The following is a 26217-nucleotide window of genomic DNA, read 5'->3' as shown; positions in this document are numbered from 1 at the left end:
AATAGACTGTGTGGTCCCAGCCTGGGTGTTGTTGATTCCCTATGTTATTTGAAGCTGCAGACATGTATTCAGCAGCTAATCTGCCGGGGCATCTCCCGCTAATGTGTATTGGCGCAGTCAGCAATAGATTAGGCGCACAAGTGCGTCCCAATCACCCAAAGTGGACACAATGGCGCTAACACACAGATTCAATAATAAGAGCAAGGGTGGCTTTGAACAATATATTTACTTCCATTAAATAAAACACATTTTTTTTGGATGTTGGAACAAAAAAACAAACAAAAAAAAAAAACATAATTCCGTACCAAATAGTATACACAGAGCAAATCATTTGCAGGAACATTTTAATGCATTTTTTTTTAAATCTAGGAGTGCTATTCTAAATCGATATTCACACAGACATTAATAATAATAGTCATTTTATATTATGTTAGAAACACACGACTGCGGTGCGTTTTAGTATTTACATTCCCTTTTTTTTTTTTTTTTTTTTTTTTTTGGATTGCAAGCAAAACATGATTCCTTATTATTGTTGTTATTTTTCTTCTGGCTGGTTGATGAGCCCCTTTTCTCACATGCGTGAATAAGTCGAACCGGGGCGAACATTGGGAGGCAGCAGATGATATATACTTGGGATATTTACAAGAGTTGAAGAAGCCTCAAATATGGAAGCCCGTTTCAGACAAAAAACTACAAAAAATATTTAAAAAATGCTACAATGGTAAATCAGAATTCGGAGATTGAAAAGTCAAAGTTTTGAGATAGTCCAAAAATAGGAAAAGTGTATGATTGTAAGTTTAAAAAGTCCTATTTGTGATATAAAAAGCCCAAATGATGCGATACAAACTTCCAGCTTTTTCACTCCTCAATGTGCGAAGATGACCCCCCCCCCCCCACATAATTTGGATTTTCTATCTCATATTGCTTATAATTATGACTTTTTGGTCATCATTATGACTTAGTACCACATATTTTTGACTCTTATATCATTATTGCGATATTTGTATTCCATAATTTCGATTTTTATCTCATAATTTTTACTTCATCTCATCATTTCAACTTTTTATCTCATAATTACTTTTTATCTTATAATTGTGACTTTATCTCATTGTTTTGGACCTTTTATATCATCATTTTGACGTTTTATCTAATAATTTCGATTTTTTTAATCTCATGGTAATTACTTTTTACATTATAATTCTGACTTTTTATGTCATCATTTTTGACATATTTACTTTTTATGTAATATTTTTTTTACTTCTGTCATTATTTTGACCTTTTATCTCATCATTTTGATTTTTATATCATAATTATGACTTTTTATCTCGTTTTTTTCTCCCAATTGTTACTTTTATCTCATTATTTTTACCTTTTATGTCATAATTTTGACTTTTATATCATAATTGTGACTTTTTATGTCATACTTTTTGGACATTTTTATCTCATAATTGCTTATCTCTTAATTTTGACTTAATCTCATAATTGTTACTTTGATCTAATTATGTTTTACCTTTTATGCCATAATTTTGACTTCTATATCATAATTGTGACTATGTCATATTTTTTTTACATTTTTATCTCTTCATTTGGATTTGATCTCATAATTGTTACTTTTATCTCATTATTTTGACCTTTTATGTCAAAATGTTGACTGCTATATCATAATTATGACTTTTTATCTCATATTTTTTGACATTATCTCAATTACTTATTTCAGAATTGTGACTTTATCTGATAATTGTTACATTTATCTCATTATGTTGGTCTTTTACCGCATAATTTTGACTTTTGTATCATAATAATGACTTTTAACCTCATAATTACTCGTTATCTCATAATTTTGACTTAATATCATAATTGTAATCTTTATATCATTCTTTTGACTTTTTAATCATATTTATGACTTTTTGTGTCATCATTTTTGACATTTTCATCTCATAATTATTTGTTCTCTCATAAGTCGGCCCAGGCTAAGACCGATTTTTTTTATTATTTTTATCATTATTTTTATTTATTTTAGTTTAATCTTCTATTCTTTTCTCCCATCCCCCCCGCTGTTTACCTGTATGTCATCTTTTTTGTAAGGGGCGCTGGAAGCCGGCAGACCCGTCAGCGATCCTGTTCTGTCTCCCTGTAATGTTTGTCTGATCTTGAATGGGATTGTGCTGAAAATTGTAATTTTCCTGAAGGAACTCTCCTGACGGAATAAATAAAGTACTATCTAATCTAATCTAATCTATCTAAATTTGACTTCATCTCATAATCGCCACATTTATCTCATAATTTTCACTTTTTTCTCATAATTGTAACTTGGATCTCTTAATCATGATTTTTAACCTCAGAATTTCGACCTTTTAATCTCATCATTTTGACTTTACCTCATAATTATGACTTTTTATTCCATAATTTCGATTTTTTTTAATGACAAAATTATTACCATTTGGGTATTTTTTTATTTCGCGTTGGAAACGGGCTTCCATACTAAAATCCTCATGGTGACAAAAAAAAATAAAAAATAAAAATCCTGGAATAAAACTTAAAATATTATTTTCAGTGGTTCAGTTTTTAGTGCCCTTTTTGAAAAAGAAAGAAAAAAGTAAATAATAATATAGTAGTCTCTTGTTCCTGTGGCCGACTTCAAAATAAACCCCCGCCCCCCCACAAGAAGCCGTGGGATCACTCAGAATAGAATGAATGGATTCGGTTGTGCGCTGCGTGGGAGGGAAGAGTCACAATAATGTTCATCCCCTTCCAAAAAAAAAAAAAAAAAAAATGACACCCAAATGACGCCGAACTGATCCGCCGGCCCTGCTGCGCGCCGGGGGCCCCGGGCGGGTGTCTCACTCGGGGCCGCGGGCGTGGACGCCCTCACACCGGCCTGTCCACGGCGTACTGACACGCGCTCAGGTTCGTGGCCGGGTTCTGCACGCTGGCGTATCCAAAGCTCGAGTGCTGCTTGGCCTTCAGTCTCAGGCTGGCCAGGCTGGAGTTGCAAGTGTCCCGGTACACGTAGGGCGGCGTGGGCGGCGCGTAGGGGCAGGTCGGCGTGGGCACCCCGGAGTTGAGCGCCTGGTTGCTGAGATTGTTCAAGTTGTTGAGGCCGTTGAGGCTGGAGCCCGGCACGCCAGTCACGCCCGTCGGCACCATGCCGGACGTCATGGAGGAGATGGAGTTGGGCGGTGAGAACATGGCCTGCGACGACAGCGGGTTGACGTTCATGGAGTTGAAGAAGGGGAAGCTCTTGGTGGACAGCGAGGCCGACGTCAGCCCCTTGGCGGCCCAGTTGTTGTAGGTGTAGCCCGGGTACATGTCGTCGTAGGGCTGCATGAGTCCGTTGAACTGCGGCCCGAAGCCGTTCTTGCACAGCTCGGCCTGCTGGTTCCTCTCCCGCTTCCTCCACTTGGCGCGCCGGTTCTTGAACCACACCTGGCGGGGAACACCGCGGAGGATTTATCGGGGCGTGCAGAAAATTGACAGCATTTCTATTTCACGGCTTGAAACTGGAATATTCATGGCAGGAATTATCTCACAAAACTAGATAACTTTATTTCTTACTTCATTATCTTGTTTTATTTACATCTTATTGACACTTTTATGCAATTGTGCAGACATGACAACTGCAAGCATTTGCACACTTTGATTTTCATTTTAATTTGGTTGTTTTTATAATGATTGCATGGTATAATTTTAATTAGAAATATGATTATTTGTTTTATTTAAAGCAGGTTGTGGGAATAAACCCTGCCTGTCTTTCCTCATATCATTATAATTGTTCAATTCTTTAAAATGCAATTTTAAAAAAAAGTGCATTAATTCATATTTAAAATGTTGTGCAATCAGGGTTTGTGTTACATTTGCTCCAAAAACTGTATTTTTTAGTCTTTGGGTATTATCTTGTTTTATTTACATCTTATTGACACTTTTATGCAATTGTGCAGACATGACAACAGCAAGCCTTTGCACACTTTGATTTTCATTTTAATTTGGTTGTTTTTATAATGATTGCATGGTATAATTTTAATTAGAAATATGATTATTTGTTTTATTTAAAGCAGGTTGTGGGAATAAACCCTGCCTGTCTTTCCTCATATCATTATAATTGTTCAATTCTTTAAAATGCAATTTAAAAAAAAAGTGCATTAATTCATATTTAAAATGTTGTGCAATCATGGATTGTGTTACATTTGCTCCAAAACTGTATTTTTTAGTCTTTGGGTATTATCTTGTTTTATTTACATCTTATTGACACTTTTATGCAATTGTGCAGACATGACAACTGCAAGCATTTTATACACTCTGAGTTTTCTTTTAATTTGGTTGTCTTTATGATGATTGTACTCTCTGAATTTAATCAGAATTATAATTATTTTAGCCTTCTTGTAGAGCGGGTTGTGTGAATAAACTCTGCCTGTCTTTCCTTATATCATAATAATTATTCAATTTGTAACTATTTAAAAATGCCATTTTAAAAATTGCATTACTTCATATTCAAAATGTTGTGCAAAAATGTTTACATGTTTCGTATTTCCTGGTTTAAATCATGCAAAAGTAGAATATTCATGTGAGGAATTAAGTTACATTTGCTCCAAAACTAAATAACTTTATTTTTTAGTCTTTGGGTATTATCTTGTTTTATTTACATGTTATTATAATATTAAAGTTAAAAAGTGAAAGTACCCATGATTGTCACACACACACTAGGTGTGGCGTAGTTATTCTCTGCATTTGACACATCACCCTTGGTCACCACCTGGGAGGGGAGGTGAGGGGAGCAGTGAGCAGCAGCGGTGGCCGCGCCCGGGAATCATTTTTGGTGATTTAACCCCCAATTTTATTATACACTTTGGTACTTTTATCCAATTGTGCATATATGACAACTGCAAGCATTTTATACACTCTTGGATTTTGATTTTAATTTGGCTGTTTTTATGATGATTGCAATGTATCATTTTAATTAGAATTATGATTATTTTTCATCCATCCATCCATCCATCCATTTCCTACCGCTTGTCCCTATGTTCCCTTCTTGTAATCTTCTGTAAAGCGAGCTGTGTTGCGTAAATAAACCCTTCTTGCCTTTCCTTATATCATTATAATTGCTCAATTCGTGACTATTTTAAAAATGCCCTTTTAAAAAGTGCATTAATTCATATTTAACATGTTGTGCAAAAATATTTACATATTTGTCTTTCATGGGTTGAATCATGCAAAACTATAATATTTATGTAAGGAATTCTGTTACATTTGCTCCAAAACTAGATAACTGTATTTTTTAGTCTGGGGTATTATCTTGTTTTATTTATTTATGTTTTATTTACATGTTATTATAATAATAATACTCTTTGGCACGTTTATGCAATCGTGCAAATATGACAACTGGAAGCCTTTCATACACTCTTTGATTTTAATTTAAATTTAAATTTGGTTGTTTTTATGAAAATTGTATTCTATGATTTTAATTAGAATGATGACTATTTGAGCCTTTTTGTAATCTTCTGTAAAGCAAGTAAACTCTGCCTGCCTATCCTTTTATCATTAAAAAGTGCACTAATTCCTGCTTAAAATATGCAATTTTAAAAACATCACATGTTTTATTTTAATTACTTCTATAATCAAATTGCAACATAAATGATTATTTCGGCTTTAGCTTGCATTTTTAATATTTACAAGCATGCAGCCATTATCAAACACACTAATAAGCAAGTTTGAAACAATTTGCTCACACCTCCAGATTTGTATTAATTTATGCATTAGCACATCCCCATTTGCATGAGTACACGGCATATTTAAATCCACGTCCACGCATATTTATCTGCTCAAAATCATTCCCACAACCCAAATGAATGAAATATTTGCTATAATCCCCGCAGCTGCAGTGTTGCGTCATGACGTCCACGGCGCTTATCAGAGCCGAATCCACACTCGCCTTGTGTTGTGTATTCCACGTCCACGCACGCACGGCCAGGCACGAGCGTCTCGCCGCGATATACAAAAAAAGACAAGCTTCGCACCTCTTTTACACGCGTGGGAACAACACGCACGGCATCTGTCACTCGAGTCTGGAGTGGCGATCACCTCTAATTAGACCTAATAGACAAATAGACCTAATGGACTCCCTTTAATTATATAAGTAAACCCCGAAAGGGACAAGCGGTAGGAAATGGATGGATGAGTGTAAAATAATATTTAATCTTCCCAGCATGTAATTTGCGGTAGGAAATGGATGGATGAGTGTAAAATAATATTTAATCTTCCCAGCATGTAATTATACGCACACGTATATGTATAATATATATATGTATATATACATACATACATACATACATACACACACACATGTATAATATATATATAAATACACACACATATATATGTATTTGTACATACATACACACATAATATATTTATATATATATTATCCATGTGTGTGTGTATGCATGTGTGTATGTATATATATATATATATATATATACATACATACACACACACATGTATAATATATATATAAATACACACACATATATATGTATTTGTACATACATACACACATAATATATTTATATATATATTATACATATGTGTGTGTATGCATGTGTGTATGTATATATATATATGTATATGTGTGTATATATATACATATGTATGTATGTATATATGTATATATATATATACTTGCACCCGATCAATTGATCCATGATCAATGTAACCAGCAATATGATTAAATCGTGCCTGTAGCACCGCCGTGTTTAAACAAGAGAGCATATTTGTTTCCCAGATAAGACATTTTATTACAAAATAAAAAAACCCGCCTGCTCAATTACACTCCATTATGAATACAACCCGACATGTTTGGCTCCATAATGAATAAAAACAAAAAAAGTGAGCAATTAGTAGGAAGCGCACGAGGATACTCACTCGAACCCGAGCCTCGGTGAGGTTGGTCCACACGGCTATCTCCTCCCGGGTGCTCATGTCCGGGTAGCGGTTCCTCTGGAAGGTGGCCTCCAGCTCCTGCAGCTGCTGGCTGGTGAAGTGCGTCCTCTGGCGCCGCTGACGCTTCTTCTTGGACGGGTCGTCCGACGAGTCGTCGTTCTTGCTTTGGGTCTTTTCTTTCTCTGCAAGAACCAGACTATTATTATTTGGATTCTAAATATATTTTTGCTGTTTTTCTGTTTATGTTTGTTCCACTATTCGAACCCCATTCGCGTCTTTCCTTACCCACAGTTTCTGGACTAGAAGTGTCCGAGACTGTGTGCACCTCCATGCGGTGCTTGCCGGAGTCCACCGCGCGCGTCAGCGGCTGCAAACCGGACGCCATGGCCGGCGCGGAGGCGACTTTTGTCCCGGTGTGCGTGTGCGTGTGCGTCTGCGGCTGTGGATGATGATGATGATGATGATGATGATGGTGCAAGTGGGGGTTTGGGTTTAATGGATCCCTCATAGAGTTCATCAGTCCTCCCCCCCGCAAAAAAAAAAAGCAGTTTCAGTCAATTAAGTCCCGGTTTGCGCACATGGGTGCGAGTCAATTTGCACCCGGGAAAAAGAGCTCGGGCTTCTTCAAACTGGCCATCCTGACCTCGGCGGCGAGCGGCGGCTGACTAGCGGAGTGACAAGAACAGGTAGCTGATATTGGAGCTGGATGGGCGCGCACCAGCACGGCGCGCCTCCATCTCTCCTTCTTTCTCTCTCTCTCCCCCCTGTCCAACTGCGTCTCTCTACGTCACCACCTCTAGCCCCGCCCACATTGCAGCCTGACAGACGTGTGCGTGTGGCGTGCGTGGGAGGGGGAAAAAATATATACACGCACCATCTCAAAATAATAAAAAGTATGTTAAAAGAAATGCGCGGCCCAAGACCAAATAAAACATGGAATATTGAAAGTATTGAAAAAATAATAACACATGTGCACTTTTTTATTTATTTATTTGTATGGAGTTTACTCAGGGAGCCTGCAGGCACAACATGCCGGGTTCTGTTCGAACCAGCAGGGATAGAGATGAGCTCCGTATAGTCAAACACACATAAACAGACCCGGGTGCGCACAATAAAGTGGACCACATTCCACTTAAGTTCCCAAAACCGGGTCACACAGGCACCGGGAGTTCGCGCAGATAAAGTGAAGCCATGCGTAAAGTGCGCGTCATTTGGGTGCCGAACACACGTTAAAGCGAGCCCAGCCGAAACCACCGGACTGAATCCTTTTCCCCTGATGGACTTGGTTAAGCGTGCGTAACGTGACGGACGCGGTTTTACTCCCTTGGGTTCGAACCCTTTGCCGCTGCTTGTCTAAAATCAACCAATTCGCCTTTATGAAATTCTGCATTGAACCGTTTTTATTATTTAAAACATGTTTTATTTGCTATGATTGATCGATTTTCCATTGTCGGATGCTTAACACGCACCGTGCGTTTTGTATTTTGTTCCACCTTCAGGGTAAAATGACCACATTGCATGCGTGGTGTAATCCACTCACGCGTGCTGACGCGCAAATTGATTAACATGCATTTTAGGTCATCGTCCTAGAAGTGGTGGAAATATGAATAATAGTCATTTTGCATGTTGCCTGAAGTGGATTATCGGTTTGTTCTTCGTCTCCGGGCGCCTCCTCATCATCTCTCCCCGCCATATCGAGGGCCATTAATTAACAATTCAGTCAATACAGCAAGACGACAAGGCTTTTTGGGCGGGATTACGCGGCCATCGCATTCCTCCATTAGCGTATTCCTGCTCACGAATGGCTTCCATTATACGTTTGACTTTTCCCCCCAGAGGGACTCCGGCGAGCGCCGCATCATGCATTTACAAACACCGGCGCCGCTGTTTTAAATGTGTCTTTTTTTGTCCTGCTTGTCCGACATTGTTAGTCCTAATCAATTGTCATTATCTATTAAAAAAAAAAAAAAAAACAGGTGATGCGCAATTGCGTCACCTGAGAACAGTATTGCGTTTTATACAATTTAACCGTGTTTAAAAGTAACAGGACACAATAAAATATGATCCAATTCGTGTTTATTTTGCCTTTAAAGCCCCACATCTCAGTGGTGAAATATACTATCTTTGTTGGGCAATTTAACGCGCTTTAATGTGGGTAACGCTGGAGGCTGCAGTACCAAATTATGCCAGCAGATGTCACCCTTACACAAAGAACCAGCAACACGCTGCTTACCACGGGTGAAATTCCGCCGCACAAATGCACTTAAAATGTAATCATGACGCTAAATAATTACTTTCCAGTCCCTATATTATGAATTAAATCAATATTCAAACAAAGATTACTGTTTAATGTAATTAGTTGTTTTTTGACGGGGCATGCCAATAATATGTCACAAAATATATGTCATAATGAAGTGGAGTAGAGACTAAATCATATAGTTTTATTTGTTTTTAATTTGAGTCAGGTCGACCTTTATTACTTGACGAAAGTGGCGCACTGGGCACATAAGACAATATACGCAAATACAAACAGAAAATAATACAACATTAAGTAAAAATATAAGAATAATTAGCTTAATTAAAGCCACTATAGGATAATGTGACACTCACCTTTGACAATGAGTCTTTTCACTTACCTCAGCTCTTTTTTTCTTTGTTGTTATTTTTATTCAGTGACACTTCTCTGTATGTTTGTGATTTTTATTTTTGTTGTTACCTTTTATTTTTTTCGTTCATTTTTGTCAGTTATTGTGATTCTATATCTGCTTGTGGTGAAGAGGAAGGCGGTGCATTGCTACCCGCTGTGAGTGAAATGTAGGACGGGGGGTGGAGAGGGGGTGTTATATTTGACTTTTGGTATTTTTCTGTATTTTTTTAAATTTTATTTTATTTTATAAACTTTTTTTTGGCTGTGCAAAAAAAAAAATTGTATGTTTTCTCAGTACCTGTATTATGATTTCCCTATCAAATTAATAAATACATATTATAAAAAAGTAATAAAGAAACGTTTTAATTAATTGTTTTTGATTTATGTAAATTTGTTTAATTCATTTACATTTAAATTTGATGACGGATGTTTATTGTCAAATCTATTAAAAAAAACACACACACGCGTGTAAATTTTACCTATTTGTGCACAGGTGGTGGCCAGTTTGCGGCAGTGGGAATCCATGATGGCAAACGTGCAAATACCTACAAAAAAGAAGAAAAAAAAATTAAAGAAGGCAAATAAAAAAGAGATAAAAAACACATATATGTATATATAAAAAATAACTGCATCCTGTATTTACGTTTTAATTTATTCATACAATTGTTAATAAGCGGGTTAAGCGGAACACGACCGTGCATGAACGCATCATTTAAATTGATGTAAAAAACACGTCAATCAGGCAACCTATATTTTTATTGATTAGAAAGTTGTGGACTATTTTTTTTTTGGGGGGGGGCACACACAAAGTGCATGAGAGTATTCCCCGCAGTACAGGCAGGCGGAGGCCGCGCAGTGATCTGGAGGTAAAGTCGGAGGGATTATGCTCTGATTGAGATGTCTGTCGGCGGGATATTACAAAATTCATTATGCTGCTCCTCCATATGAAGTTACACAGATGGGCTTTTATTAGCCGCCGCTCGCCATGTTTGCTTATGATAATTCAAGTCCTGCACACAATTTGCATGTCAGCCGCTTTTATTTATTTATTTATTTATTTTAATCCCCCCCACCTCTCCTCATCTCTCTTCTTCCTCCCTCACCTGCTCCTCAGCATCTTCCCCTCGTCGGACAAATATGCAAATATCGGGGGTTAAACATGACAAGGCGTCAACACGATCAAGGTGTGGAAAAGAAAAAAAATAAAACATATATGTAAAGGTGAAAGGTCACGCGTCATAACGAGGGGCCCCCCTCCCGAGGAGCCACATTTAAGACCTCTCCTGGTCTTTTTCTTTTGGACTTGCTGATATATTTGTACAATAAAATATATATTTTGTTATTCACTTGTGCGTTGACAAATATTGTATTCCCGTTTAAAGGGAGCGGCTTAAAATAAAGCGGCACTATTTTTAATGGTTAAAATGACCCATCCATCCTTTCTTGTTTGGCGGAGGAGGAGGAGGGGGGGGGGCGGGGGGGCCAAGTGGCACCGGGCCCGGTGCGGACAGAAAGCTGGCCCCCGCCGGTCTTACGGGACCGCTTTGCTATTATTAATATTATTATTATTATTATTATTACTACATGCTATCATTTTGGCCATATTCTAAAGGTAATTATGTATACATTTTTCTTTAAATTTTTAAAAATATATTATAATAATGATACAACAGTTGGTTCATTATGGGCGAATAAAGGACATATTTAAACAGAAAAAGATATATAAATATATATATTGTGTTTTTTCCAAGCCCCAACATTATTATTATTATCATTATAATTATTATAGTGATTCTCATCACTTTATTAATTATTTTAGTGAAATGTGCACCACGGATACGCAGATTAAAAACAATTAAAAGGTGCATTTTTACTTTTTTTTTTTTTTTTTAAATGACCAAATATCATATTTTGACTCACCACGTGCTGACGCCGGCGGGTTAGGACTTCTTCACAGCGTGCGTGGGTGCGTGCGTGCCGAGATATTCCACCGCGCAAACACGCACGCAAAGTCCGCCCTATACTTTTGACGTGCAATATTCGAATAAATAACAATAATGGAAAAAATAATAAAAATAAAAGTCCCGGGTTTCTCTCTCGCTGTTATCCACAAGACACGACCGGAACGTCGGGAGGTCCGCGCGACTCTGCCTCCTCCTCCTCGTCTTCTCTTCTGCCTTCCACAACTTTTTTTTTTTTTTTTTCCGCCCCGAAAGACGCTCCAGGAGTGGCGCTGCGTGTCCACCCCTCCCTCCCCTCCCACCCCCACCCGTGTACGTGTGCGCGCCTTTAAAGGGGCGCGCTCGTGCGGGGGTCGTGGGTGCGCAGGAGCAGCGCAGCCTCGACATTTGCCCCCCAAAAATATATTTCAGGATTGTACAAAATTGCCCCCCAAAATTATTACACACTTAAAAATGTTGGGTTAAAAAAAAAAAAATAACCCAATGTTAACCCAACTTTTGGGTTAAAATTGGGTTAGCCATCCATCCATTTCTACCGCTTATTCCCTTTAGGGTCGCGGGGGGTGCTGGTGCCTAGCTCAGCTACAATCGGGGAAAAGGCAGTGTACACCTTGGACAAGTCGCCACCTAATCGCAGGGCCTAAAATTGGGTTACTCATTGGAAAAACAACCCAGAATTGGTTCATAGTTTTGAAAACCCAGAAAGTGAGTTAAGATAATACCCTTACAACCCAAAAAATGGATTGCTCTTCAAAAAATTACACCAAAATTTAACCCAACACTCGCAACTCATAAATTGGGTTATCAATTTATTTTATACGCACTAAAAAAATGCTCAGTTAAAAAAAAACCAACCCAATTTTAACCCAACTGTTGCGTTAAAATTGGGTTACTCATTGGAAAAACAACCCAGAATTGCTTCATAGTTTTCAAAACCCAGAAAGTGAGTTAAGATAATACCCTTACAACCCAAAACACGTATTGCTCTTCAAAAAAATTACTCCAAAATTTAACCCAACACTCACAACCCATAAATTGGGTTATCAAATTTTTTTATAAGCACTAAAAAAAATGCTGGGTTAAAAAAAACCAACCTAATTCTAACCCAACTTTTGGGTTAAAATTGGGTTACTCATTGGAAAAACAACCCAAAATTGCTTCATAGTTTTGAAAACCCAAAAAGTGAGTTAAGCTAATACCCTTACAATCCAAAACATGAATTTCTCTTCAAAAAAATTACTCCAAAATTCAACCCAACACTCACAACTCATAAATTGGGTTATCAATTTTTTTTATATGCACTAAAAAAAATGCTGGGTTAAAAAAAAACAAAAAATCCAATTTTAACCCAACTCTTGGGTTAAAATTGGGTTACTCATTGGAAAAACAACCCAAAATTGCTTCATAGTTTTGAAAACCCAGAAAGTGAGTTAAGATAATACCCTTACAACCCAAAAAATGGATTGCTCTTGAAAAAATTACTCCAAAATTTACCCCAACAATCGCAACTCATAAATTGGGTTACCAATTTATTTTGTACGCACTAAAAAAATGCTGGGTTAAAAAAAACAAACAAACCCAATTTTAACCCAACTGTTGCGTTAAAATTGGGTTACTCACTGGAAATACAACCCAAAATTTGTTCATAGTTTTGAAAACCCAGAAACTGAGTTTAAATAATACCCTTACAACCCCAAAAAATTGATTCCTTTTCATAAAAATAACTCCAAAATTTAACCCAACATTCTCAACTCATAAATTGGGTTATTAATTTGGTTTTATACGCACTAAAACAATGCGGGGTTAAAAAAATAACCCAATTTTAACCCTACTGCTGGGTTAAAAAGGACGAGTCCGTTATTTAAGTTATTTTAACTCAAAAATTTGGGTACATTTTTTCAACCCGACTTTTGAATGATTTAACCCAAAAGTTGAGTTGTGCTAACTCAATATTGGTTGATTCATAACCCAACTATTGGGTTTAATGTATTTAACACAAAAGTTGGGTTGTGCTCACTACAATGTTGGGTTATTCCCAACCCAAGTATTGGGTTGTGCAATTTAGCGCTTCATTACCCAGTAGCTGGTTAAAAATGATACATTTTACTGCTGGTTTGTACCACCCCTTCCCAACTACTGATCAATATTATTTTTTGAACAATCTTTAACTGAAATTTGTAATAAATAATTCACCGCTATACAATATCCTATCCTAAAACCCTAATGTGCAATATTACTCTTTGAGTGCAATACGCCCGACACGGATTGTTATTACTTTATTACTCCGGTACTCTTGTTTTGTTTTGTATATTGTACAGTATTTTGTATATTGTTTTGTGTATTGTACAGTATTGCTTATTGTTTTTATTGGATAGTAGTCTGTTTATTTCAATTCTTATTTTTTATATTTCTCACTACTTGTGATTTATTTTTTCTCCATATTTGTTTCCGCTACCGCACCTTAAGTTGGAGTCCTTAATCTTGTTAAATGCAAATATAATGACAATAAAGTCCATTCTATTCTATTCTATTCTATTCTGTTCTATTCTATTCAAATATACTCAAAAGCAAGATATGAGTGGTATTTTGGTCAAAGTAGTTCTATACAGTATGCTCAAATATGTTCACGTACATAAGATGTGTTATTGTAAATAATGTTAATGAGATTAACCCATAATAAAATTCCCTTCATAAAAAAAGTACTTTTGTAATAATAAAAAAAGCTTTTTACCCATAAATACGTTACTCATTGAGAAATAACCCAAAAATGGGTCATAATTTGAAAACCCGGAAATTGAGTTAAAATAATACCCTTATAACCCAAAAAATGGATTGCTCTTCATAAAAATAACGACAAAATTCAACCCAACACTCGCAACTCAAAAATTGGGTTATTTAAATAACCCAATTTTAACCCAACCACTGGTTCAAAAAAGGACAAATCCCTTATTTGAGTTATTTCAACTCAACATTTTTGGTTAATATTTTCCACCCAACTTTTGCGTTGAATTACTTAACCCAAAAGTTGAGTTATGCTAACTCAATGTGGGTTGATTCATAACCCAACTTTTGGGTTAAATGTATCTAACCCAAAAGCTGGGTTATGCTCACTACTATGTTGGGTTATTCCCAACCCAACTATTGGGTTGTGCAATTTAGCGCTCCAATACCCAACATTTTATTGGTGGTTTGTCCTACCCCTTCCCAACTACTGATCAAAATTATTTGTATTCCATTAAGATATAGTCAAAAGCAAGACATGAGTGACATTTGGGTCATAGTAGTTCTATACAGCATGCTGAAATATGCTCATGTACATAAGATAATGTTAATGAGATTAATTCATAATAAAATTCCCTTCAAGAAAAAAAGCACCTTTTGTAATAGAAAAAAAACCTTTTACCCCATATGAAAAACAACCCAAAAATCGTTCATAGTTTTGAAAACCCAGAAATTGAGTTAAAATAATACCCTTATAACCCCAAAAATGGATTGCTATTCATACAAATAACTCCAAAATGTAACCTAACACTCACAACTCATTAATTGGGTTATTAAAATAAGCCAACATTTTTTAGTCACACAAAAAAATGTTTGGTTGAAAAATTAACCCACTTTTTAACTCAACTGCTGATTAAAAAAAGGATGAGTCCCATATTTTAAGTACATTTTTTCAACCCAACTTTTGCGTTGAATTACTTAACCCAAAAGTTGAGTTATGCTAACTCAATGTTGGGTTATTCCCAACCCAACTGTTGGGTTGTGCAATTTAGCGCTCCTTCACTCGATAGTTGGTTAAAAATGATAAATGTTACTGCTGGTTTGTCCTACTCCTTCCCAACTTCTGATCAAAATTATTTTTATTCCATTAAGATATAGTCAAAAGCAAAATTGAGTTAAAATAACTCAATTTTGTTTGGTTCGGAGGTGTCCAAAGTGCGGCGTGGGACCCATTTTTAGCCCCTCACTTTTTTTGTTGGCCCTTGTACGTATTGTAAAACAAACATGAATTCATTATTAGACATTATTTGTTTCACAATTATTTTCTGTTACCCCCCCACTCTGAACAGTATCATTTGGGTATAGAAATTGTTGCAAGTACACCTCTGCATGTAGTATTGTATCCCTATTAACAATAAATAATACAACTTACAAAAAATGACAACTTCATCAACATTGTTTTCATCCTGTGACAGAAAATACACAAAGTGCATCAATTTGCCTGAAAAAAAAAAATCCCTTATTTAAACTTTCAAACATTGTCAACCAACTGGAACCTTTTGATACTGAAATATTTTCCACGTGGTAAAATAATAACCTTATTGGGCGGTATAGCTGGGTTGGTAGAGTGGCCGTGCCAGCAACGTGAGGGTTCCAGGTTCGATCCCCACTTCCGCCGTCCTAGTCACTGCCGTTGTGTCCTTGGGCAAGACACATGACTCACCTGCTCCCAGTGCCACCCACACTGCTTTAAATGGAACTCAGATATTGGGTTTCACTATTTAAAAGCGCTTTGAGTCGTAGAGAAAAGCGCTATATAAATATAATTCACTTCACTCTTCATTTATGGTCTTTTTTTTGTGTAGTTTTTTCTACACTTGGTAAAATATTAGCCCTATTCATTCATGGTCTTTTATTTGTACTTATATTTTTCAACACGTGGTAAAATAGATAGGCACCAGCGCCCCCGAATGGAATATGCGGTAGAAAAAGGAAAGTTGGATGGATGGAAAATACAAGCCTCATTTATGCGTGTCCACAAATGTCCACTGCAGAGGACGCTGGTTGTCATTTCCTTACATTGGAACGTTTTTTTCACTAAAGTGTAATTTCCTGCATGCCTCCTTCGTTATTGGACACCCCTGATTTAAAGGAAAATGCTAAAAAAATAAAATAAATCCATCTCATGTTGCACGTTAAAGTGACCAGCTGGCTAGCATGCAAATGTTCTTTATAGATCCTTTCCCTGATACGTTGTCTTCTTCTCCCTCGGCTATAATCCCCTTTTTACATTTTTAGTCATACTCCCATTAATGCAGTAATTAGCATCCTCGCTACGCCGGGGAATTCCCAAAAGCATGACTGAGCGCACCATCAAAATGGACCATTTTATCATATTCATTGTTTCTGTGCGAGCTGGTTTTGTCTAATAAGCAAACATTGTTATGTCATTGTGCTACAAAGCTCTTATTGCTTGAATAAATATCGCAGGGACAAATACAATCACAGGTGAACAAAAACCATGCAAAGGTCACGCTTTGATCCCCTTCAAAATAGAATCTCTTACAATCGTTTTTTTAGCCAGGATGAATTTTTTTTTTTTTAGCTTTTTCTTTGGCTTTTTCTGCAACAAAATAAGTAGCAGAAACCAGTCATTAGTCTAGATTTATTTTGGGGGTGCTTTATAGTGGTTAAGTCCTTTTGACACTCGCATGACAATTAATGTCAAACAACAGGAAATGTGAGCATATTGCATTAATAAAAGTTATCACTGTCCTTTTTTAATGTTTTAACTCGTGCTGTCAAAAATAACTAATACACTCATGTGATTGATCGCAGACAATTATGTCAGTAATCATGTATGAGGGCAGAGTTACCGTATTCCCTTGAATTGCCGCCGGGGCGCTAATTAATTTAAAACCTCTTCTCACTCCGGTGCTTACCAAAGGCATGCGGTAAATTTAGGCCTGCGCTTAAAAATTTACCATCATGAAAAGCACATTAAATAAAAAACAACGTTATTATGGTCTTACCTTTTCTTATAAATGAAGTCCATGCGCAGCTCCTTCTGATCAAAAGCATCGATAACTTGTTTATAGAAGTCTTCCTTATCTTTCTTCAGTTTTAAAAGTCTCTCTGTCTCGATGGAGATCTTCCTTTAGTACCTCCTGCTTCGATTGAAAGTCCAGTTTAGAAAACGTTTAATTTTAGATATGTAATCCTCCATGTTAAAAGTGCAAGCGAGAGGAAAAAATGAACACACGCTGCTCACGCTTGCTGCTTGTTGTCACTTCTTCTGCAGCCGAGTAGTCGCAAGAAAGATCACTAGCGCCCTCTACCACCAGGAGGCGGGAGTCAATTAATGACTCATATTTGACACACGCAGCTACGGTATATTAATAAAACATAGCTGCTTACTGTTCTTTTTAACATATTCAATACCTTGGACCTTAAATCCTACTGAACAGCTCTTAATCTTCTTCCCTTTATGCAATTTCAAATGATTGAAATCAGCCTCCTCCATTTTGAAAATGATGACAGGTGAAGTGTCACTCGTGACGTGACGAGTTTGACCCGGGGGAAATTCTAGGCATATGCTAATTATTTGGCAAAACGAGTTTGACCCGGTGGAAATTCAAGGAAATACGGTACCTGCAAGGTGGTGTGGGTCAGTGCACCATACAATAGTTTCACTTCAAATTAAACCCAGACTGGACTTTAAATAAAACTGTTGGCAGGTTTTGCAGAAATCAATTAAAACTGGGATTAATCTTTCAAAACAGAATAATCATTTTAGACTTTCGATTAATCATGATTAATCACAGGTGATTACTCACTTGCATATTTTAAAACAGCAGAAGACCCCATTATTTTTTACAAAAAAATAATTGTATTGTTAGAATGTCACCCAGGAGCACTTTTAAATGTTTTACTTAAATGCATGTCATTTATTTGCAAAAAAAAAGGGAACAGTTTTATCCAAAGTTGTGAATACACCACTGAAACATGCTTTGGTCTGATCACTGACCGTATGGCGGTTGGGGTAAATGAGCTTGTAAAGTCAAAATAAATTGCACGATTAATCTAAATGATTGTTTTTGGTGAATAATTAACTTTGTCATTTTTGATAGCCTTAATTGAAACATTTACAAAATGTTCCTGCCAGACATTCCGGCAATGACATTGCATTTGTGTTCGAATATTGGACTTTTTAAAAGTACATATCTAGTATGCAAGCATTGAATCAACCGTGATTAATCATGATTAATCCAAATTCAAAAGTGTGATTAATCTGTGGACATTTTTTTTTTTTTTTTTTTTTATTGTTTTTTTCCGTCATATAAATCCTTTCCAGCCTCTCAGGCAAACCCTATAATGTTAAAGTAAATGCTGATATATGCTGTCCAGATTTACTATCAATAAATAAATAAATCACTTGACAGCACTAAATTAAGTGAAGTGAAGTGAAGTGAATTATATTTATATAGCGCTTTTCTCTAGTGACTCAAAGCGCTTTACATAGTGAAACCCAATATCTAAGTTACATTTAAACCAGGACATGTCTGGGGAAAAGAGGACGTATGGTCAGTCTAGTCTCACCTTAAAACTCATCTGTATACTCTAGCCTTTAAATAGACCTCCTTTTTAGACCAGTTGATCTGCCGCTTCTTTTCTTTTTCCTCATATGTCCCCCCCTCCCTTGTGGAGGGGGTCCGGTCCGATGACCATGGATGAAGTACTGGCTGTCCAGAGTCGAGACCCAGGATGGACCGATTAAACTTATTTTCACACTTGTATGACAAGTTAATACATTGTGGTAAAAACAAAAAACAAAACATAGAGTTGACAGAATTAGTTTGAACCTTTTTTCACACTTTTATGACAAGTTATGATGTTATGGTCCAAAAAATAATAATCATTTGACAACACTATTTTTTTTAAACTTATTTTCACACTTGTTTGATAAAACAGAATGTAACCATTAAAAAAATACATTAAAAAAAATTTGACAGCACTCGTTTCTACCTATTTTTACACTTGTATGACAAGTTAATATGTTATGGTAAAAAAAAATAAAAAATAAAAATAGAGTTGACAGAATTATTTTGAATTTATTTTCACACTTTCATGACAAGTTAGGATGTTATGGTCCAAAAAATAATAATCATTTGACAACTTTTTTTTTTTTAAACTTATTTTCACACTTGTTTGATAAAACAGAATGTAACCATTAAAACAAATACATTAAAAAATTATTCGACAGCACTCGTTTCTACCTGTTTTCACTCTTGTATGACAAGTTCGGATGTAACCGTGGATAAATAGAGACATAATAATTTGGCAGCACTAATTTTTACTCATTGTCAAACTTGTAGGACATGTTAGGACGTTACGGTTACTTCAAACATTCCATGGCATCTTGACATAAAACACACACACACACACACACACACACACACACACACACACACACACACACACACACACACACACACACACACACACACACACACACACTATTATATACAAATTATGCAAATATAAAAATGCTTAAACGTTTTTTTTCTTGTAATTGTTTTCTAATCTTCATTATTTACTTTATTACAGTATGTCTCTATGTACATTTATTCATTTTTATAAATTAATTTTTGACAAAGGGGGCGAATTTCAATTTCTTACACACACTTGTTATTTCATATGTTGACCAGAGGGGGGGCACTTTTAAAACCGACACAAAGTCCATTTTAAAAATCCCTCCTTTTTGGGGACCACCCTCATTTTGATAGATATCACCACCAGGGGTGCAAATGAGACCCCAATTTTTTTATTATTATTTTTTTGTAATGTGCTCAAGGTCGAGGACAAAGGAGTCAGGGACCACAGGTGGCCCCTGTGCCGCACTTTGGGCAACCTAGCTGTAGAAGCTAACTGTTAATGGCCACCATAGTCTTAGTAGTGTAGTGTATTTGTTCATCCTATGGTCACATACGGGACTAGAGGTTGTCTTATGTCAGCACCGGAAGTTGTAAAATCAGCTGTTCACCTGGCGGGGTTTTCTCCGGGATGAATAGGGAAGTCCTTCTTTAACTGCAGTCTTGTTTTTTCATATATTGCTGCCTTTGCACCTGTCCATGTTTACTTTTGTATGCACATTAAATCAACCATAAAATCCTGACTTTGGAGCAATGTTCACAGACTCTAGTATTTAGATGCAATGGTTTATTCGTATCGGGACCAGGATTTCAGTCCTAACTTGTTCACCAGTCCCTATTTGGAAGGTTCTTTTCATTATAAATCCTGTCCAGTTGTATCATATATTGCTGCCTTTGCACCTGTCAATGTTTATTTTTGTATGCACATCAAATAAAAAAAAAAAATCCTGACTTTAGAGCAATGTTCACGGACTGTAGTATTTGGCTCTTTATTATATGCAATAGTTTTCCGTTTTGGAGACCATGATTTCGGTCCTAACTTGTTCACCAGTCCTCATATGGAAGGTACTTTTTCTTATAAATCCTGTCCAGTTGTATCATATATTGCTGCCTTTGCACCTGTAAATGTTTACCTTAATATGCACATTAAATCAAGAAAAGAAATCCTGACTTTGGAGCAATGTTCACGGACTCTAGTATTTAGATGAAATGGTTTTCCTTATTGGGACCATGATTTTGATCCTAACCTGCTCACCGGTCCTTATATGGAACATACTTTTCCCCCTAAATCCTGTCCAGTTTTATCATATATTGCTGCCTTTGCACCTGTTGGTGTTTAATGTGTATGCACATTAAATCAACAAAATAAATCCTGACTTTGGAGCAATGTTCACGGACTCCAGTATTTAGATGCAATGGTTTATCTTTGTCAGGACCAGGATTTCAGTCCTAACTTGTTCACCAGTCCCTATTTGGAAGGTTCTTTTCATTATAAATCCTGTCCAGTTTTATCATATATTGCTGCCTTTACACCTGTCAATGTTTACTTTTGTATGCACATCAAATTAAAAAAAAAAAAATCCTGACTTTGGAGCAATGTTCACGGACTGTAGTATTTGGCTCTTTATTAGATGCAATAGTTTTCCGTTTTGGAGACCATGATTTCGGTCCTAACTTGTCCACCGGTCCTCATATGGAAGGTACTTTTTCTTATAAATCCTGTCCAGTTTTATTATATATTGCTGCCTTTGCACTTGTAAATGTTTACCTTAATATGCACATTAAATCAACAAAAGAAATCCTGACTTTGGAGCAATGTTCATGGACTCTACTATTTAGATGCAATGCTTTTTCATATTGGGACCATGATTTTGATCCTAACCTGCTCACCGGTCCTTATATGGAACATACTTTTCCCCCTAAATCCTGTCCAGTTTTATCATATATTGCTGCCTTAGCACCTGTTGGTGTTTAATGTGTATGCACATTAAATCAACAAAATAAATCCTGACTTTGGAGCAATGTTCACGGACTCCAGTATTTAGATGCAATGGTTTATCTTTGTCAGGACCAGGATTTCAGTCCTAACTTGTTCACCAGTCCCTATTTGGAAGGTTCTTTTCATTATAAATCCTGTCCAGTTTTATCATATATTGCTGCCTTTGCACCTGTCAATGTTTACTTTTGTATGCACATCAAATTAAAAAAAAAAAAATCCTGACTTTGGAGCAATGTTCACGGACTGTAGTATTTGGCTCTTTATTAGATGCAATAGTTTTCCGTTTTGGAGACCATGATTTCGGTCCTAACTTGTCCACCGGTCCTCATATGGAAGGTACTTTTTCTTATAAATCCTGTCCAGTTTTATTATATATTGCTGCCTTTGCACTTGTAAATGTTTACCTTAATATGCACATTAAATCAACAAAAGAAATCCTGACTTTGGAGCAATGTTCATGGACTCTACTATTTAGATGCAATGGTTTTTCATATTGGGACAATGATTTTGGTCCTAACCTGTTCACAGGTCCTTATATGGAACATACTTTCCCCCCTAAATCCTGTCCAGTTTTATCATATATTGCTGCCTTTGCACCTATCAATGTTTAATTTGTATGCAAATTAAATCAACAAAAAAATCCTGACTTTGGAGCAATGTTCACCGACTCTAGTATTTAGATGCAATGGTTTATCCGTATCAGGACCAGGATTTCAGTCCTAACTTGTTCACAAGTCCCTATTTGGAAGGTTCTTTTCATTATAAATCCTGTCCAGTTTTATAATTAATTGCTGCCTTTGCACCTGTCAATGTTTACTTTAATGTGCACATTAAATCAACAAAAGAAATCCTGACTTTGGAGCAATGTTCTTGGACTGTAGTATTTAGATGCAATGCTTTTTCATATTGGGACCATGATTTTGATCCTAACCTGTTCACCGGTCCTTATATGAAACATACTTTTCCCCCTAAATCCTGTCCAGTTATATCATATATTGCTGCCATTGCACCTGTCAATGTTTAATTTGTATGCACATTAAATCAACAAAAGAAATCCTGACTTTGGAGCAATGTTCACCGACTCTAGTATTTAGATGCAATGGTTTATCTTTAACAGGACCAGGATTTCAGTCCTAACTTGTTCACCCGTCCCTATATGGAAGGTACTTTTCATTATGAATCCTGTCCAGTTTTATCATATATTGCTGCCTTTGCACCTGTAAATGTTTACTTTTGTATGCACATCAAAAAAAAAAAAAATCCTGACTTTGGAGCAATGTTCACGGACTGTAGTATTTGGCTCTCTATTAGATGCAATGGTTTTCCGTATAGGGACCAGGATTTCGGTCCTAACTTGTTCACCAGTCCTCATACGGAAGGTACTTTTTCTTAAAAATCCTGTCCAGTTTTATCATATATCGCTGCCTTTGTACCTGTCATCTTTTACTTTTGTATGCACATTGAATCAACTTAAAAATCCTGACTTTGGAGCAATGTTCATGGACTCTAGTATTTAGATGCAATGGTTTTCTGTATTGGGACCATGATTTCGGTCCTAACTTGTTCACCAGTCCCCGCATGGAAGGTACTTTTTCTAATAAATACCGTCCAGTTTTATCATATATTGCTGCCTTTGCACCTGTCATCTTTTACTTTTGTATGCACATTAAATCAACAAAAGAAATCCTGACTTTGGAGCAATGTTCACGGACTGTAGTATTTGGCTCTCTATTAGATGCAATGGTTTTCCGTATAGGGACCAGGATTTCGGTCCTAACTTGTTCACCGGTCCTCATACGGAAGGTACTTTTTCTTAAAAATCCTGTCCAGTTTTTTCATATATTGCTGCCTTTGCACCTGTCATCTTTTACTTTTGTATGCACATTAAATCAACAAAAGAAATCCTGACTTTGGAGCAATGTTCACGGACTGTAGTATTTGGCTCTCTATTAGATGCAATGGTTTTTCCGTATCAGGACCATGATTTCGGTCCTAACTTGTTCACACCTCCTCGTATGGAAGGTACTTTTCCTTGTTGATGTCTCAAGAAGGGTAGAAATACAAGAACACACACACACACACACACACACACACACATACGGAGAGAAAAAAAAGAGGCGTGATGCTGGTCTATGTTCTCCCTATACAAAAAGAGAGCGAGGGAGGACGGAGAAGAAGAAGGCGAGCTGTCAAGAGCCGCCTCTTTCTCACGCACAAAGGTGCAGCGCCACGCCTGGAGTTCAGAGGAGCTCGCCGGCTGCGAAATCTTTCCGCCTCGGGGGCGAAAAAGCGGCGCCTCCTTTTCATTTCAAGCGCCTTATCGATTGTCTGTTGTCATCCGCGGCGACGCAGGAGGACACTTGAAAGCGCCGCTGACGTGAGAAGCGGGGTGACCTGCTCTTGCCAGGCGCCCTCTCCTGACTCTTAACGAGCACCAGCATCATCATCATCATCATCATCATCATCATGGTCGGGGCCCAGGACTGTTGGAGGTGTCAACGTGTTTCCTCTCCTCCGTACTGGAGATGACTTTAAAACAGTCTTTCATGTCTGCGCCGGCGGGGAGAAGACGGAGGAGAAAACTTTGCTTGTTTTGTTTTTTTAGACCGTGGTGCACTGCAGATAATGTTCTTTGACAGTAGTCCATGTCACGGGCCTTCATTACGTTTACGTGCATCAAGGCCCCATTCTATGTCGTTTACCTAACACATGAAACGTGACAAATTGAGGAGTTATATGATCCACTTTCGCCGCCAGATGGCAGTAGGGAGTTGAATTTGATCAAACGTGTCTAATATGTAGAGTGGCGCTGTCCATCATTTTCCGCAAAACAATGTACCCGCCCTCTTCCTCTCATGCGAGATCCAGCGAGGAATGGTGGATCGCTTCCCGTGCATGCATGTTCGTACACGCCGTCTGAACTTTATTGCAATAACAATGTCATATAAAAAACAAACTGTGACGGACTCCTGCCGTCGTCGTGCGGGTTCCGTGGACCATCAAGGAAGGACATTGCTTTGCAGGTTTGACTCTTGTTTATTTTTCAATAACACAAGCTTTGTCGTTTGGTCGGATCGCTTTTCAGCTGCTCCTCTCCTGCTCGCTCCTCGTCGCTGTCTTCGGCTCGTTCTCGGTCGTTTTCGCTTGTCAGGTTCTGATGCTGGTTCTCCTACTCCTGCCATGATCCCTCCTCCTCCTCCCCTTCTATACAGCCAGAGGAGAACTGTCAATTGTGTGCCGGTGCACCATCTACGCACCTGAATTTGATTGCAGCGGCGTCGCTCGCGGCACGCCCCGCCTCTCCGCTCATCCGCATTCTTTGACAGTAGTCCATGTCACGGGCCTTCATTACATTTACGTGCATCAAGGCCCCATTCTACGTCGTTTACCTAACACATGAAACGTGACAAATTGAGGAGTTATATGATCCACTTTCGCCGCCAGATGGCAGTAGGGAGTTGAATTTTATCAAACGTGTCTAATATGTAGAGTGGCGCTGTCCATCATTTTCCGCAAAACGATGTACCCGCCCTCTTCCTCTCATGCGAGATCCAGCGAGGAATGGTGGATCGCTTCCCGCGCATGCATGTTCGTACACGCCGTCTGAACTTTATTGCAATAACAATGTCATATAAAAAATAAACTGTGACGGACTCCTGCCGTCGTCGTGCGGGTTCCGTGGACCATCAAGGAAGGACATTGCTTTGCAGGTTTGACTCTTGTTTATTTTTCAATAACACAAGCTTTGTCGTTTGGTCGGATCGCTTTTCAGCTGCTCCTCTCCTGCTCGCTCCTCGTCGCTGTCTTCGGCTCGCTCTCGGTCGTTTTCGCTTGTCACGTTCTGATGCTGGTTCTCCTACTCCTGCCATGATCCCTCCTCCTCCTCCCCTTCTATACAGCCAGAGGAGAACTGTCAATTGTGTGCCGGTGCACCATCTACGCACCTGAATTTGATTGCAGCGGCGTCGCTCCCGGCACGCCCCGCTTCTCCGCTCATCCGCATTCTTTGACAGTAGTCCATGTCACGGGCCTTCATTACGTTTACGTGCATCAAGGCCCCATTCTACGTCGTTTACCTAACACATGAAACGTGACAAATTGAGGAGTTATATGATCCACTTTTGCCGCCAGATGGCAGTAGGGAGTTGAATTTGATCAAACGTGTCTAATATGTAGAGTGGCGCTGTCCATCATTTTCCGCAAAACGATGTACCCGCCCTCTTCCTCTCATGCGAGATCCAGCGAGGAATGGTGGATCGCTTCCCGTGCATGCATGTTCGTACACGCCGTCTGAACTTTATTGCAATATCAATGTCATATAAAAAACAAACTGTGACGGACTCCTGCCGTCGTCGTGCGGGTTCCGTGGACCATCAAGGAAGGACATTGCTTTGCAGGTTTGACTCTTGTTTATTTTTCAATAACACAAGCTTTGTCGTTTGGTCGGATCGCTTTTCAGCTGCTCCTCTCCTGCTCGCTCCTCGTCGCTGTCTTCGGCTCGTTCTCGGTCGTTTTCGCTTGTCA

The 26217-nt window shown here is 37.8% G+C and overlaps 1 protein-coding gene and 1 long non-coding RNA gene across 3 annotated transcripts in view; one reads left to right on the top strand and one right to left on the bottom strand.

The window, feature by feature from the left end:
• LOC133545970 (uncharacterized) overlaps positions 1-26217 on the top strand; it is a 152726-nt gene that overhangs the window by 84903 nt on the left and 41606 nt on the right. The window lies entirely within an intron of this gene.
• Positions 208-11722, bottom strand: LOC133545911 (pituitary homeobox 2). Of its 2 annotated transcripts, XM_061891640.1 has the most exons (4): positions 11501-11722; positions 10060-10125; positions 6916-7115; positions 208-3426 (listed from the first exon to the last, which is right to left on the bottom strand). In XM_061891640.1, exons 2-4 carry the CDS (start codon positions 10103-10105, stop codon positions 2869-2871), a joined length of 804 nt encoding a protein of 267 aa, XP_061747624.1. In that variant the 5' UTR covers positions 10106-10125; positions 11501-11722; the 3' UTR covers positions 208-2868. The 2 variants fall into 2 exon arrangements, with proteins under 2 accessions (XP_061747624.1, XP_061747623.1); XM_061891639.1 differs by lacking the exons at positions 10060-10125; positions 11501-11722 and adding an exon at positions 7219-7687.

Source organism: Nerophis ophidion, linkage group LG29 (assembly GCF_033978795.1).
Source record: "Nerophis ophidion isolate RoL-2023_Sa linkage group LG29, RoL_Noph_v1.0, whole genome shotgun sequence".
In the NCBI taxonomy this organism is placed as follows: domain Eukaryota; kingdom Metazoa; phylum Chordata; class Actinopteri; order Syngnathiformes; family Syngnathidae; genus Nerophis; species Nerophis ophidion.
This window is presented reverse-complemented; position numbering and strand designations above follow the sequence as displayed.